Source organism: Papaver somniferum, unplaced genomic scaffold (genome assembly GCF_003573695.1).
Source record: "Papaver somniferum cultivar HN1 unplaced genomic scaffold, ASM357369v1 unplaced-scaffold_131, whole genome shotgun sequence".
NCBI lineage: Eukaryota > Viridiplantae > Streptophyta > Magnoliopsida > Ranunculales > Papaveraceae > Papaver > Papaver somniferum.
Window position 1 is genome coordinate 491790 of NW_020622270.1, and position 17131 is coordinate 508920.

Sequence of the window (17131 nt, forward strand, 5' to 3'; positions counted from 1 at the left end):
GCTATGTTTCTTCAGCAGGCTGGCAGCATATATGGAAGTCATATAGACTCATAATAACGATTTTGAATCCAACGGTTTCGTGGGGTACAATTACAAAGCAGAACACGATGAAATTATGGAGTTTCTAAGAATCTAGAAACCATCATTCCTTATTTTGGAGAATAATGGGTCTTTGCTCCCTTGGGTTGGTATGGAACCTACCAAAACCAATTGAATTCGAAGGGAATGGTTAAGAATTTCTGAATACGTACAACCTAGAAAGATAAGAGGATTTATCAGGGGTTCTCAAGCTATTCATTCACGTGTAAGTGTAGGATGGTACATACAATAAGGACAAATTGTAAAGGTGAGAAGCAGCGAACGAGTATTTCAAGTTTTTACAGCTGATAAAAAAAAAACCCACAAGGTACACTAAAGCCCGTTTATCAAAAACGAAAGAAAAGGTATGCAACCTGTTCTGCTAGATCCCTCTCAATAGCAGGTTCATGGCGGAGCCGGTATGGTGCCGACACAGTGGGAAATCCGGATCCTAGGCTGTGCGAACGCAGTAGGTACAAACTATATTGACAGGCTAGCTGACTTAACTCATGGACCTAAATAACAAATTCTAGCGACTCTAGCTAATAAACATACCAGACGAACACATTTAAGAACAAGCAAAGCCCCACTTAACATTTATATGCTCTAATGGTTAGTTATAATGTTGTTACACCAAAAATGTTCATGTCATCGATAAAAAAAAATGTTGGAGCAACTATTTTCCAATTTAAGTTTTGAAAAGTTAAAAATTAAAAACTTAACGTGCCTCTTTCACAGTTTATGTATGCCTAATCTGTCAACAAATTAATAACACATTGCCTTGAGTATGTTCTTTGAAAATATGAATACTAATTATTGACTATTGAGAATATTAATTATTGAGGCTAGTACGCTGCACCTGCTAGAGAGATCAGGCAAACATACTTCTTAACTGAATCCAAAAACCCCAAAACAAATGGATGCACTGGATGATGGTGTGTGTGTGGTGGTGGTGTTGGTGGTGGGGATGGGGGATTATCCTTCGAAGAAAAAACCAAAAAAAAAAAAAAACATAATAAAGCGAGATCTCAATAGTGACTCTTCGTATTAATCTTTTTTAATTACTTCTTTTCTGTTATGCAGCACCGTCCGGTTTGAGTCTGGTTTCTTATACAAATCACTGATGAGTAATATTCCCACTTAGTAAATTAACACAAAATAACCAGTAAGGGTAATATTGTGGATTAAATTACGTTTAACCATTTATAGCACTATATAAATAGTGGTTAAGAGATCAATCGTTTCTGGTCACAAATAAACTTATTAAGTTCCCTTCTATACAATATTCAATCTTTTATTGAGTTTGTGTTTTTATCAAAGTAATGGCTGGAAGAGGAACAGCAATAGGAATAGATTTAGGAACAACATATTCATGTGTAGCTGTATGGAAGAATGAGGGTGTGGAGATTATACCTAATGATCAAGGAAATCGCACTACTCCTTCTTATGCTGCATTTACTGATAAGGGACGTTTGATTGGTGATGGTGCTTTGAATCAAGTTGAAATGAATCCTACCAACACTGTTTATGGTAAGCTTTTCGATGCCCTTTGCGTCATGCACTTTTGACATATCTAAATCTCATATAGCCATTTTAGCTTATTCTAAGTTGATTTCTTAATCCTTATTTTCTCTCGCCGGATATTATGAATATTGTCATGAGAAGTATGGTATACTATTATGGTTGGCAGATTTTAGTTTGTAAGTGTCCAAATAGATCTTGTATTTTCTAGTTAGAACAAGTTAAGGTAGGCTGCATGTGATGTGTAGAATGAACTGGAGAGGTCTTGGCTGCTGGTTTTGTTAGTCTTAAGAAGAAGAAATTAATTGTGTACTCTCGAAACATCTAATGCTAGTGAAGTCGATCGGTCTACGACTCTACGTGCCTATAAATAATATTAGGCAAGTGATCTAGTTCAATTTGTAAAATTATGCAAGAGTTTATAATAAGAAAAAAAAAAGTAGGTTGACAAAGAAAGGTCTTGCTTCAGTTCTATCAACTTTAAGGCGGTTATGCACTTATACCTCCAGAGTATTATTGTGTCAATATCAATAATATATAGAAGGCACGTGTCAATAATATTTCTGCAAGGCGCATCGACCAACAGTAATTAATGGATTTTTATGTTTCTAAAATTTTAACGTGGTATCATGACCTGTGAGAATTAGGGTTTTGAGAAATTCTCTTCTGATCTAGTTTTTGTTTTTGTAGGTGTAAAACGTTTGATTGGGAAGAAAATGAATGATAGCTTGGTTCGGAGCGATATCCAGCAATGGCCCTTCAAAGTCAAAGCTGGAGGAGACGATAAACCCATGATTCAAGTCAACTACAAAGGCGAGGAAAAACAGTTTTCACCTGAGCAAATCTCAGCCATGGTTCTCACAAAAATGCGAGAAACTGCCGAAGCCTATCTTGATTCAAGCGTGACAGATGCTGTTGTTACAGTCCCTGCCTACTTTAATGATTCGCAGCGTCGAGCTACTAAAGATGCTGGAAAAATTGCTGGTCTTAATGTACTGCGAATTATCAATGAACCAACGGCAGCTGGATTTGCTTATGGCTTTCATGGGAGGGCATCCAGTGTTGTCCGAGAAACGTTCTTATCTTTGATCTTGGTGGTGGTACTTTCGATGTTTCGCTACTCACCATTAACAGGATTGTCTTTGAAGTCAAGGCTACAGCTGGAGAACCTCATCTTGGAGGAGAGGATTTTAATAACAGGATGGCAGATCACTTCGTTCAAGAATTTAAGAGGAGGCACAACAAGGACATCAGTGGGAATCCAAAGGCTCTTAGGAGGTTGATAAAAGCATGTGAGAAGGCAAAGCAGACCCTCTCGTTTACTTCTCTGGCAAACATAGAGATTCCTAGTCTTCACGAAGGAGTTGATTTTAGTTCATTCATTAGTCGTGCTAAATTTGAACAGTTGAACATAGATTTGTTCAATAAATGTTTGGAACCTGTTAAGAAGTGTCTGAGGGATGCTAAGATGGACAAGGGCGACGTTGATGAGATCGTACTCATTGGTGGCTCTACTAGAATTCCGAAGGTTCGGTCTATATTGCAAGATTTCTTTAATGGGAAGCCACTCTGCATGAACATCAACCCTGAAGAAGCTGTGGCTTATGGTGCTGCGCTGCAAGCAAGCATTTTGAGTGTTGCCGGTAACGCGATGTTGCCGGGCTGGAAGTTGTCTGATGTTACCTCTCATACTCTCGGTATTGAGATAGCTGGAGGTAGAATGTTTCCGATAATCCAGAGGAACACACCCATACCCCACAAGGAAACGAATAAGGGGTTAAGTACTAGCGAAGACGGACAACGTAGAGTGAAGTTTCGGGTGTACGAGGGTGAAAGTGCTAATACCAGTGAAAATAACTTTTTGGATGAGTTTCATTTAGACGGAATTCCTCCAGCACCTCGTTATGGTCCTGATTTTACTGTAGTCTTTGATCTGGATGCAAACGGTATCTTGACTGTGTCTGCGGAGGACGACAACACAAGAAACAGACAATCGATCACAATTGTAACTACCATAGGGAGGTCATCGCTGGCTGAGTCGTCTGGGGCAAGGAACTTAGAGATCGTATGTGATCCTATAACTAAGATGTTCTCCTAGAACATCAAGGAAAGCATTTTCGAGTTAAATATATGGTGTTTCTTCTCTAGTAACATCCAGGTTTGGTAAGGTCGGTAATTGTCTGTCCTGATGCAGTAATAATGGAGTTTGTCAAGTAGAAACAAAAATATGGGTGTGTAATAGTTTGTACCATGCCAGTGTGAGTGTGAACGTGTGGTGGGCATGGAATAGTATGAGAGTATTGTGTGAGCAGTGTGTGGTTTGAGTTTGTCATCAAGAGATTTTGAAAATATTAATAAAATTATTGTTGTGCCGAAATCTCAACCCAACCTCTCGAGTTTAATTAGAACTGATGCGTATATGCGAGCATGGTTCCATGGTTTGACCATCAGCTTTTCCATAGAAGCAAGGTTCCATGGTCAATCTTTTATACGTGTGGGATTAGACATGAAAGATATGGTCAGATAAGCCCCTAGAAACCAGCTTTATCCGATAGATGAGGAGAGAATCCGTTTTACATCGGGAATGGAAGCAGTGGGATATGTAAAGTCGTTGGTATGGTTCATTTTTGCAAAATGAAAAGAAAGGCAAGAAAAAGAAAAGAAAGAAACAGCAATTACGACGCAAGTCAGGGGAAAAAACAACCTGTATCAAAACATCTCGGGCCGTGCTTCAATATCAAAATACTGTTTATTGGGAACTCCCGTCGAAACATGTGTGAATGATGCAAGGGTTATTTTACTACTAACTACAGATCTAAACATCAGCATACTGAAGTGTTTGATAGAATTAAGCAAACTTGCACAATTTGTATTGTTAAATCGAAAAAAAGAAAGGAAAAACATTGATACTATCAGTACTGAGAAACCTCACAGCATAATAAGTTGCTATACAGACATATGAAGACTAGCCAGATGTTTCCAAAGACCAGAATTTTAACATATTTTAACTTTTAACAGAACCTGACAAAAAACTGCCACCAGAAATAGGTTTCAAAATGTCAATCATATATGTAAGTGAACCGCCATACTATCTAAAGTGGGACACTGATGGCCTTCAACCTGTCTAAAGTCACCTCCCTGCAAGAAAGAAGAGTTTGAAATAGAATAAGAAAAAGTTGAACAATATTATGAGAAAACAAATCATAAGAACTGACTATCGACGATAAGTTAAACTTGGTCGAACAATAGTTCGGTGTTGAAACTCTTGGATACAAAAGCGACTAGGGTCTAAGAACTCAATCAACGATTCAGGGGAACTGAAAAATGCCAGTACTTGAACTGTCTTTTAAGCCTCTCTATTCAAGCAACACAGTCGCACTAGACCCTAGTTAGATAGATGTGGGTCTATACACTTCTTGTGGAAACATATGAAGGAACCCTAGCCCAATCAACCCAGAGTTTTAAACTCCACCATGTTGATGGCTATTTGTCATCTAATTAATCAACATCTGGCGATTCAATTTCACTCTCCAATCAGCACAGATTCAGGTTCTAAGATAAAATTGCCAAGCAGGAAGGCTAGAAGTAATAAGTGAAATGACTGGTAATACATGTAATGGTACCTAACCTGAATGCATCTTCAAGCTCTTTATTTTTAGGATCCAGTTTCAAACCATCGTAAAAAGCATCAGCTGCATCATCAAGCCTCTGCAGCAAATAATGCAAAGATTAAAATTAAATAAATAAGATTTCTTTAAATTAAAAAGAAAGAACAGTAAATTAACCGGGCAAGGATAAATTGACGGATATGTACATTCAGCAGTTTGAGTGCTACGCCTGCCCTATAAAAAGCCTTAGGCCAGTCTGGTCTTGCTAAGACGCATTGAGTAGCATCTTCAAAAGCAAGATCTCCTTTGTTCAAATACACATAGCACATACTCCTGTTGGACAGTACAGCTGCATCGCCAGGCTTCAGGACGAGGGCCTGAAAAACAAATTACTTGAACAATGGACCCATCAATGGGAAAAACAAAATAAAAAATTACTAGACACCTGGAAAAGAAATAAGCCTAAGAACCCAAAAACTAGATAATATGCGAAGACAATGTGGGAATTGTGGATAGGGGTGGGTTCCCATTCTAGCTCTGCTACAGGAACAACATATGCCTCGAATATTAAGTAACAACTAGACATCAAAAACGATATGGAGACATACAATTACGTTTCATACGAGATTGGGCTTAGGTGACAATGATTTGAGAGGAACAGAGAAACTTTCTGTCTTATGTAAAACTGTGTGGTGGCGAAATAAAATTAAAAAGAAGCCACTGTTCTGAAACTTGAACGTAGATTATAAAATAAGTTGATTGGAACTGCACAGAAATGTGAATTTATGGGTTCTTATTTCACCTTACTTTTAATAGCTATCGATTAAATCAAAATTCGATAACTCACTTAATTTTATAACATCTATGGTCAAATAGAAGATACCTCCGAGTACCATTTCACTGCAAGCAAGTAATCCTTCCTATGGAATGCACTTGTGCCCTTTGATTTTGCCTCAAGAAAGTTCTCCTTTGTTTTATGAATCATCTGTCATTATAATGAAGATTTAATTTTAATACGATATTGAAATGTTTCTACAAACTACACACTTATGAGCTCCATATAGCATGAAAGTTTTAAACTGCTGAATGACAACAAAAACAACTAAAAAGTTAGTTGATTTACAGTATGCCAGTGAAAAGATAGTTAAGTGGTCCAAAAATGTCAAGAGACTATCAAAACCTCGAATGAGAAGTACATATTATATTTACCTTTTTTGCGAACTTTTTAGAATTCGCATGCTTCATTATTCCATCTGTGCTCCAGTCAACATATGATGGAATGCGAGAAGTCACCGGAAGAAGAATCTCAACACCTCTACGATTACCTTTAACAGCTGCGACTTCTATTGGCTTCAGTCCATGCTGTGACAAGAAAAGTAGATTTTCAATAAGCCAGTCGACCAAAAGTGACATCAATGTATGATTAACAGTGTACCACCGCTTCTTTACATATTAAGAAGACGTGATAAGAAACTAAACAGAGGATCAAGAAAGGTGCGCCTTTCTAAAGCAAGGACACAGTAATCAAGACAATCATCTGATTGTTCGTCTCAAAGTGGCCCATGGAGCTTCGTGAAGTCGTATGAGACTCCCATTAGTTACCACAATAAAAGCTTTTAAGCAGCATTTAATGTCAGTTACAACAGACGATGTCCACTAAATGAGCAGAGACCAAAAGTATAATAAGCTTACTAGGGTTGTAACATTTGGATCTGCACCAGCTTCAACCAGTAGCTTGAAGAATTGTGTTTCCCCCAGTTCAGCTGCAAATAGCAGAGCTGTCAATCCTTCTGCTGCAAAATTTGGGTCAGCACCTGCCTACAGAGATGGAAAAAGATTTAAAAGTTATATTGGGTATATATACAAACCCAAAAATGTTAGGCACCCGAAAATCACAAGCAGATATCAAATAATCCTTAGATATGCATGTATGACCATAACACCATCGCCTCTGGAACACAATCCCTAAAACCCACTCAAAACAATTGTACCCAAGAAATGCATGAAAAAATATATCCACCTTCAGTAAATGCTTCGCGCATTGCAAAGATTGGGCATGGATAGATGCCAGAAGTGGAGTAGAATCATCATAGACCAAATTAGGCTGCAAAGATAGAACAGAAGGTAGATTTAGTGATCCTTATGCTTAGAAAAAAAAGAAGGAAAAACTGTGGAAGTAAAACGAATGATTCTATGTTAATATTGCTTTCACATAATAAGAATGCACATAGAAACTAGCATAACAGAAGGTAGATTGAGTGATCCCCATGCTTAGAGAGGAGGAGCTTTATGATAAGCTTCAGACTAGCACTCTAACAAATAAGCTGAAAGGCAGCTCATATAAAGCGATACTAGTCAGAGATACAAACTTAATTAACGATAGCTCTTACTTATACCAAAAGTGCATAATTTACATTCTATCGTGGACAAAGAATTTAGCTTTAAATAGTTCTAAATCACAATTAAAAATAAACATACGTCGTGATCAAGCAGTTCACACCTAATCAGGATAAAACTGAGGTTATCATTTAGAAATCACTTAATATCTGCTAAAAAGAAAACCACACCTGTTTGTGAAGAAAAAGTAAATGCTACTCACATTGGCACCATGATCCAGAAGAATTTTAACAGCATCGTGTTCGCCAAAAGTGGCAGCATATTTTAGCGGTGAGGTAAAACCATTCGTAACATCCACATTAATATCTTTTGAAAGTAACATGCGTATGATATCTTTATGTCCTGAAACACAAAAAACCATCAGCACCTCATTTGCTAGAAATTTGGAAAGTTACTAGATAAGTTGGAATGCAACCTACCTTTCATAGCGACATGATGCAAAGGAGTACAATTTGAATCATCTGGTATTTCAGGATTGGCACCCTTTTCAAGAAGATATTCCACAGCAGCCAAGTGCCCTTCTATGGCTGCCCAGGATAGCGGAGTTTGACCTGCGAAACACATCAACACAAAGTGTATAAGAACACAGACTCATACTTGCCGAATTTTAAGAATATCAATTTAACTTCAATTAGTATAAACCTCTAGAAGTCATTATCAATGTAATGTGGTCATATACTCGCTTTTTGATACAATAAAAGTACATGAACCCAATAAGCAATGTGTTAACCGTATGCCTACTATTCAATCTCAAACTACCACCTCATTTTCATTATAGTCATAAACAAGAAGGGGGAAAATAAAACATGAAGTCAAAATAGAACATCGTTTGGATCCATTTACCCATATATACTCATTTTTAAGCTAATCAAGTTAAATTAGTACTAAAGCTTCATAAGCCGTAATCAACAAATTTGGGATGGTCACAAGTTCATGGTGAACTAACAAAGTAGTCTTTGTGACATCTAATTCTAATCTAAAAACCAGAATACACAACACCAAGCAAATCAAGGAATGTTGAACTATTAAAAACCACTAAACATTACAAATTACGTCAACAAAAAGCAACAATTTCCAATTCAACTCTTAAAACCCTAAAATTGAAATGAAGGGGAAAAAATAGATAAAATCCAGCATACAAGAATCATCAAATCTTAGTAAACAACACAATTGAATATACCTGATCCATCTTTAACATCGATATGAACTCTAATCTCTTCAATCAAGTACTTGAGAATATTCACTCTCCCTCCGGAAGCAGCATAATGAATAGCACGTTTACCCTCATCATCCTTAGTATTCTTAACAATCGCTGGTATTCCATCTCCAACCACATGATCTAGTGCTTCTGCAAACTCTGATTCAACACAAGATCATCAAAACTTTAACAATAGATCATCAAAACACACAAAAATCCGTCAAAAATTCCAATAAAAAGGAAAAAAATCAAAAAAAAAAAAAAATAATGTTTACTTTTGAGTTTTTTGAGTTCCCCAACATGAGCAGAATTGAGAAATATCTCAGCTGTAAACAAAGAAGAAACAACGGATTTAGTAAAGAGGTAATCGTCGGAATGCAGACAAAAAGAAACTGCGAAACAAAACTAGGGTTATTGGTAGTACGGACTTGCAGCTGGAACAAACTCCATGGTGAGCTCGTGAGAGGAGAAGAGGGTTTTAGTTTCGGAAATGAAGAAGAGAGAAGGAGAAGAGGGTTTTTAACAAATGGCGGCCAAACGATTGGTGAGTCAAGCGGCGGGGAGTTGTGGTGTCAGCTTCGGCTAGCCCACTCTAGGGCATGACTGTAGACACGCCAATGTCAAACAGTTTTAGACTGCCGATGACCTTATCCCACTCATACAGCGTGTTTTCTTTTTTCTTCAACTCGCCGTGTAGGTCTAACTCGGTATACATAACTCTTGGCACGAGTCAGATATTTTTTTTAGTTAGATTTGACTCAGACATAATCACTCACTCAGACCTTCATGTGTCAAGGAGTAAATTACCCCTAATTCATGATGAGACAAAATAGCTGACTCGCATATTTTTGAGTTAATTGAGTCAGATTTAAGTCAAAAACAAACACATTGAGTAAGTTTTAGATATATCATGTGATACTTTGTGATTGTTTGGTACTTCTAAAACGTTTTGAATTTCGATCATGTGTCTAGAAATTGGTTAGAATGTCAAAAATGGCTATCTGAACCACCTGAATGGTTATAGCAACCCATCCAAATGGATCCAAAAAATTTGTAATTCTTTTTATTGGAATCTATTTATCTTTCAATTTGTAATTTTTTGCGCGATCATTTTGCTGCTCCGTAGTCATTGACGAATTTGCTAAGTAATCACTGACGAATTTTATAGTCAACTTTGGGCCAACGAGGAAAAACGATTCGTAGTAAATTAAATATATTAACTGATAATTTCGTTTCTTACGGAATGAATAAGCTTTTTGAAGGAAGAAAAAAACACACTAAACATTCATTTTTAATGTCGCAACTCCGTGCAAGCGGTTTTTTTCTATTATATTTATATGCGAAAAACAATTGTTTATTGTGGCTAGGGCGCAGCAAAATTCAGATGAATGTGAATTTCTTGGAAAATTAAGGGTGTGAAACAAACATGTAAAAGATGTTATCAAGTAAAATTTCAGTTCCATGTGACGAAGACGCACTTCCTTATACGTCTTAAAAGTAAACAAGTTCATTTGGCAGGAACAGTAATAGCTGGCTTCGTTGGATCAAACTAAATTTGAATGATTTTGATTTCGAGTGATGTCAAAGTGAACACGAGGAAGAAGTTTCAAACTTGGTCATCCTTATTGGAAGTGTTGGGTTCAAGGTTAGACTGCATAAATACAGTTATTCTGCTGAAGAAGGCTGACTACAGTTGCAAGGATTGCGGATCACTTCCCCAAGTGCTTGTTCCAGTTTCGAGTCTGGTGGGTTTTAGAGTCCCAGCATGAGGAAGATGTCTAATGCGCCTAGTCAAGATTCAAATAATGTTGCCTCGTCGGGGCATGATCGAGATTTAACTTCCCTAAGTGCTGATCAGATGTGAAAATTGAGAAGGAAGCTGATTCTGGAACATATGAGTCGTTGGAGACGGTGACTGGTGTTTCCGTGGTGGAGTTGAACATTCCTTTGTTTGATTATTTCTACTTCTCTTATTCCGTATTTAGAATAGTGACAGATAACTATGTTGTTCACTGGGCTACTGCATTTGGAGATATCTTGTCTGTATTACAAATCAGATCATCCAAGGATGCAGATAAAGACATGGTTATTGTTGCGAATGCAAAGGGCAGGCTTTTCAAATCTCAGACATCCACATTCTTATCCTGTCTACTGAAAATGTTTTTTTGGAGATATTATACTCTTATTTATCGAGCAGTTTCAAGCTGGTTTGTTGCAGCGGAGAGGCTGAAAAGCCAATTGCTAGAAAATAACAAATAGCCAGAATGGGCTCCTGATGTTGTCAAGGAAACACGTTAAAATGCAAGAGATTGTGCTGTAAGCCGATCGAAGTAGATCCGGGGGTAGTGGTGCTCTTCGTAATTAACAACGGCGAGGAAAGAGTAGTCATGAACTCCATTAAGAAGCTAGAAAAACTCTCTTCTGTTGAGGTGACTGATCTGCACCGTCATGAGATTGATCACATAACAATCCCATCCACCAGCAAGCGTCAGTTGAAGTTTTCGGTTAGATATTACACCCCGAGTATTATGAACAGAATCCAGAAATTACGAAGTTAAAGCTGGTCTAGAATTGAACCCACAGATATGGTGGAGGTGTACTATGAATAATTTGATGATGATAAACCATTGCAGAATGTAGTCAAGTCACTAGGAGTTCTACATCAGGGGTGCACTAGGTTCTCCTTTGCTTGCTTGAGATATTACCCTGCCGCATAATGTGATAATTCGTGAAGAAAGTTCTCATGATATTTCTGAGGTTTGCCTTTGTTATTTGATTGGCGAAGCAAAGCCTGGTGCTCAAATCAGATGCCATTGCTATTCCATGCTCTGGAAATGCTTTGAAGCAAGGATACACTTGCATGAGTTTGCAATATGCCTACAGGTTTGATGAATTTCTTACGTGTGAAACTGTGAATAGGTAATCTCTGTCAAAGGGCTTAAGTTTTTGGAACTCCTTTTCGAATCATTGTATTATGCTTGGGGCGTTTTGATGGTGGAAGGAGCTTGTATTTTGTAGATTTGTTAGCCAAAATGTCTTTCAGAGGGATTTTTTAATATACGATACTTGGGTGTTAAGTGTTAACACTGTTTATTAGGAAATAATATATATGAAAGTTTATATTTAGGAGATATGTCTATGTTTAGAGTTTGATCTTAGTTAGGAAAGTAGTTTGAGTGGTCGACAAGTTTGTGAACAATATAAATAGGTTGTTAAGCCATGAGAATTAAGACACCAAAATTATTATCAATATAGTCTTTTATGCTTCCGCGTTTATGCTCTCCTCTCTCTTGCTCGATCCTTAACATGGTATCAGAGCAAGGTGAGAGGGAGAGAGGAGAGGAAGAAAAGTGACATGTTTTCGTAAAGAGTTTGCCAAGTTGAAGGAGAAAGAAGATTAAAAATAAAGTTGTTGTTACAAGTTTGAAGCCGAGAAGCCAGGTGAAGAAGGAGAAGCTTGATGTCGATCTATCATGATAAAAATAGAGTTTAGGGCATGTTATTGATGCCGAGAAAACATAGCAGACGAGATACTGCTGCTTGAAAAAAAAAAAACGATGGCTTTGGGTTTGTGAGAATCTGAGTTCCAATTTGGTTAGGGTTCAGCGCAAATAATGAAAATTTTAGGTTGCTATAACAACCTTGAGATCGAGAAGAAAAAGAAAGAAGAGATGGAGAAGTTATCTGCCATTGATGTATGAAGACAGTGTTTAGTTAAGGACTTGCTCGTGGTGATGATGTTGGCAGAGATGATAAGGATGGTGATGTTCATCAGTGATCCATGGTGGATTCGCCCAGGTCTTTCACGGTGGTGCTGTTGTTGGAGATTGACGATCAGGGGATGGAACGAATGGAGTTTGATTGTTCCGAAGATTACCGGTTGAAAAGATTTGCTCGGTTGTAATTAAAGACAAGTAAGGATTCTTTGCGGTATGGACACAGGTCAATAATTGTGTGACTAGGGTTAACAGGGTTGCTACAATTATATTGAAGATGAAGGAGTATATGAGAAGGATTTTGTTTAGAGAACAGGGAGAAAGAGTTGTTGCCAATGGTATCGAGATGTGAAAAAAAAAAACAGAGAAGTGAGATGGACTTGAGAAAGCCGGAAAAAAAAAAGTTATCCGCGATGGAGCTGGATGCTGTTGCTGGGATGATAGCTCGAGAAGATGAGACAGTCTCTGTTGTGCGATGGTTGAGAAGGTACTCGAGCTGGGAGCTGACGTGAGAAGAAGGGACTGATCATCGTGATCTGTGGTGGTTCCTTGTGGGACTCGATTGGCAGTGATTGAATTGGTGACTAATGTTGTGGTTGTTGGTATGGTTCAATGCTTAAAACCTGAACAGAGAAGAAGAACAGATGATGACAAATATGTCGCTGTTTTCCGGAGATGGCAGGCTGTGATCGGAAAAGTGGAAACTAAACTCTCTCATTCCTTGTAGTTTGTGATATGCACATAAGGCGTTTGTTTAAATGCCTGAATGGTTTGCAAACAGAAGCGTGACTAAAAGCAGCTTATGGTGAAGAGAAGGAGAAACAACAACAGTGTTGAAGAAGGAAAAAGAAACGAGACAAGAAAAGATTGTGAGAACATATTGAAAACAAAGAAGCGTGACTGGAACAAGAGAAGAAGAAACAACATTCATGTTGTGAGAAAAAAAACCAATCACCAAGAGGTGATGAAAAAAAAAGAACAACAATAGTAGGTTAAAATCATATGAGTTGTCGAGAGAGTACAAAAAGTATTCTATTGAAGAAACCAAGAAACCAAGAGTACAAGAAGTATTCTACGAAGGGAACCGAAATGTTCTAAAACTACGAAGATGGGACCGCAATGTCCTTAAACTACGAAGAGAGGACCGAAACGTCCTTAAACTACGAAGATGGAACCGAAATGTTCACAAACTACGAAGATGGGACCGCAATGTCCTTAAACTTGCATTGAGACCGAAATGTCCTTAAACTACGAAGAGGACCGAAATGTCCTTAAACTACGATCATGAGACCGAAATGTCCTTAAACTACCAAGAGGACCGAAATGTCCTTAAACTACGAGGATGGGACCGAAATGTCCTTAAACTTCCAAAGAGGACCGAAATGTCCCTAAACTACGTAGAGGACCGAAATGTCCTTAAACTATGAAGGGGACCGAAACGTCCTTAAACTACGGTCTGAAGATTTTTTTTTTCACCTACTTGGGTTGAAATAAAAAGAAGAAGAAAGAAGAAGAAAACCGAAGTTAAATTTCTTTTGTCCAAGATGCGCATTTGTGATCTACATGCTCCATCTTGAGGGAGGGTATTAGGAAATAATATATATGAGAGTCTATATTTAGGAGATATGTCTATGTTTAGAGTTTGATCTTAGTTAGGAAAGTAGTTTGAGTGGTCGACAAGTTTGTGAACAATATAAATAGGTTGTTAAGCCATGAGAATTAAGACACCAAAATTATTATCAATGTAGTCTTTTATGCTTCCGCGTTTATGCTCTCCTCTCTCTTGCTCGATCCTTAACACTGTTCTTGAGATCGTATATTGACAGATCGATAGTTCGTTAATCTCTTTCCATGACAGTTTTAAGAGTTGTTTCCTGCACAGTTAGTTATGCAATTATATATGACACCTTAAAAATCTTATTTGCACATCATTCAGTACAGTCGTTGGATGAAACAAGTAAAATTAAAATCAATGGTGATACCCATTAAACCTAAATCTTCTAACCCTTATAAATAGTACTACTGTAGTTTTCTGTCTCCAAATTGTGCCTCCCTCCTCCCTCGTCTGTGTAGGAAAAAAAAATCTTAACCCTAAATACAAACAACAAAAACAGTTCTTTTATCACCAAAGGTAACAACAAAATCATGGCATAAGCAAGTGGGCGGTGGTTCGATAGGAAACAAGAAGCATTATGATTTCTCCTCTCAAAATATAGATCTTAGACCTTTCCAAATGCCTCCTTATACAGTTTCTACTTTCATCCTAGTTGCACAAGAAGACTTGATCTACAGGAAGGAACAGGTGCAGGACTAAAACATTCTCAAATGATAACTCCTGAGGACTTCGAGTCTGACTACCTACAACCAGATTATATAGATCTAAACTGTATCTTAGGAATTAACAACCTTACATAGTTTATATTACATTTAATTTTATGGATTATGTGAACCGATTACTAATTTATTGGTAGTGAAGGAGATTGGATGTAGTTTTTGTTCTTTCTTTATTTATTTTACATTCATGAGACGTAATCTGGATGAACTGTCTATTTTACTTAGAGACGCAACTTATTCAGTTTGATGCCGTAAATAGATATATACCCCAACCCATATAATTTAATTCAACGAATGGGTGAGAAATTAAAATGTTGTCACCAAGTTATCAGTTTTGCCTTGAATTTCAAAGTTAGAATTTCAAAGTTATCAGTTTTGCCTTGAATTTCTGGTGCTTCTACTTTTTCAACTTGGATTTGTGCTTAACGGGTATGCATCTGTATTCAAGTTATCACTGTTTCGGGTAACTCCTCCATATTCCTATTATTCAACTTTTTGTTCACTCACAGCACTATATCGTTCTCAATACCTTATAGCATCCTCGGTATCTTTAAACATCTTAATACATTGACATTTTTCAATACCTTACCTAGAGAACACCCCTAAAATCAAGTTGAGTCTCTTAACCATCAGAGAACACCAACATACCAACTGGTCCTAAAAACTTTTTCAATACCCAGTTTGGTCCCTTGTTCATCAATATTTTTACAGATTCTGGTCCTAAAAACTTTCTTAAAAACCAGTTTCTAAATATTTTTTTTCAACAATACCTAATATCTTTACAGAACTAGTCCTAAAATGTTTCAATACCTAGTTTCTAAATACTTTTTCAATACCTATTGTTAGTTTCCTTTGCTGGGAGTTCTTAATACTGCTGATATTGCTACTCGTTGAATGAGTTTAGCTTGGTCGTTTTCAACCATTACAGTCAGAGTTGATTGTTCCAGTACTTCATCATCGACTACTTCTGTTACTTCATCTAAGAATGCTTACTTTAATGCATTGGAAGTTATGTTTATTGTGGATGTTTTACTGCTGGACATGTTGCTGCAGTTTAATATGCCTAGCCAACTAGTGCTATTTCTTTTTCTTTCAGTTTGGGGGTTCCATGTCCGACTATTACTACATTTTGACTATTACCTCTACTTCTGCGTGTGATATGTCTTCTCTCTATTAATCGTTGGTGTTGCTAATGTTTCTGCGAGGCTGCAACTTACTTCGTTTTTTTGTTTGTTTACTATTGTGTCAGTTTGAGAGGATGTAGTACTATCTTTTTTTATTTTTTACTCGTCAAACTCTTACAGCATCTGCCTGTAAGGTTTGAGGGGGGTGTATTAGGAATATAGGGTCCAGTCAAGTCAAGTTAGTACGACTTGACTTGACCAAGTCTGTTGTTATAAATATAACTCCCTGTATCTGTGTAATAATACGGTCATACCAATTCTAAAGATTTTACAGTTTCCACATCAATCTATAAAATGCTAGCTCCATCATTTGGTTCTTACGCTCCATGTTGAAATCCGAAAGTTACTTGGGTGTAATGACTCCCTTAGGGTTCTGCAATTCAAATTATTCTTGAAACGTTAGACTTGTTTCGCCAAGGAGAAAAGACTAATCAAATAGCATATCATTCAGCATTTATTTCCAAGTCACTAATCGGTACATAATACTAACACAGAGAAACGAGCAGCATCTTGTGTCTCTACAGTATACAGTCTAAATTGTGAAACATGGATGCTAAAACAAAGAAATGAGAGACATTGTTTTTAATCTGCAGGTAAAGGCAGCCAATATTGATCACAAATCACAATATCATTGTTAAAACCTTGGAATAAGAAACTAAATACTTAATCAATTTAACATTGTTAAAATTCAAATTTTCAATATTTAGCAAGTGATTTCGAAAGTGTAGTATTGATCTCCAACTTTTGATCCACTATGAGACCCATTTCCCATTTAAGATGGCGTTGAGAAATTTAGAAGTGCAGTGGGAAGCTCCCCTCTCATCAGTGGATATAATAATCACATGGGTCCATTTGGCTTCAAGGGTTCAGAGATGGTTACATATCTCCAAACTACACTTAGACCTTGTTTGTTTGCAGCTGACTCGGTGTCTGGATCTGAGTCAACCCCTGACTCGCACCGAGTCAGCACTTAGACTGTTTGGTTTGCATTTTTTATAACATCTGACTCGGCATCTGAGTCGTGCCTAACCCCTGACTCGGTCCCTGCAGAGTCAGGCATGGAAATGTTCCTGAGTCGGTGCCTATTACCCCTGA

General features: G+C 37.4%; 1 protein-coding gene and 1 pseudogene across 1 annotated transcript; one reads left to right on the forward strand and one right to left on the reverse strand.

Annotated features, from left to right (window-relative positions):
* Positions 1 to 1243: 1243 nt before the first annotated feature.
* LOC113332519 lies at positions 1244 to 3976 on the forward strand (annotated as a pseudogene).
* Positions 3977 to 4413: 437 nt separating this feature from the next.
* On the reverse strand, positions 4414 to 9371 carry LOC113332512 (ankyrin repeat, PH and SEC7 domain containing protein secG-like). Its single transcript, XM_026579052.1, has 12 exons — positions 9231 to 9371; positions 9078 to 9128; positions 8785 to 8961; positions 8024 to 8155; positions 7807 to 7946; positions 7228 to 7311; positions 6900 to 7025; positions 6417 to 6569; positions 6091 to 6192; positions 5414 to 5584; positions 5228 to 5307; positions 4414 to 4737 (listed from the first exon to the last, which is right to left on the reverse strand). Exons 1-12 carry the CDS (start codon positions 9250 to 9252, stop codon positions 4692 to 4694), a joined length of 1284 nt encoding a protein of 427 aa, XP_026434837.1. The 5' UTR covers positions 9253 to 9371; the 3' UTR covers positions 4414 to 4691.
* Between the last annotated feature and the right edge of the window lie 7760 nt (positions 9372 to 17131).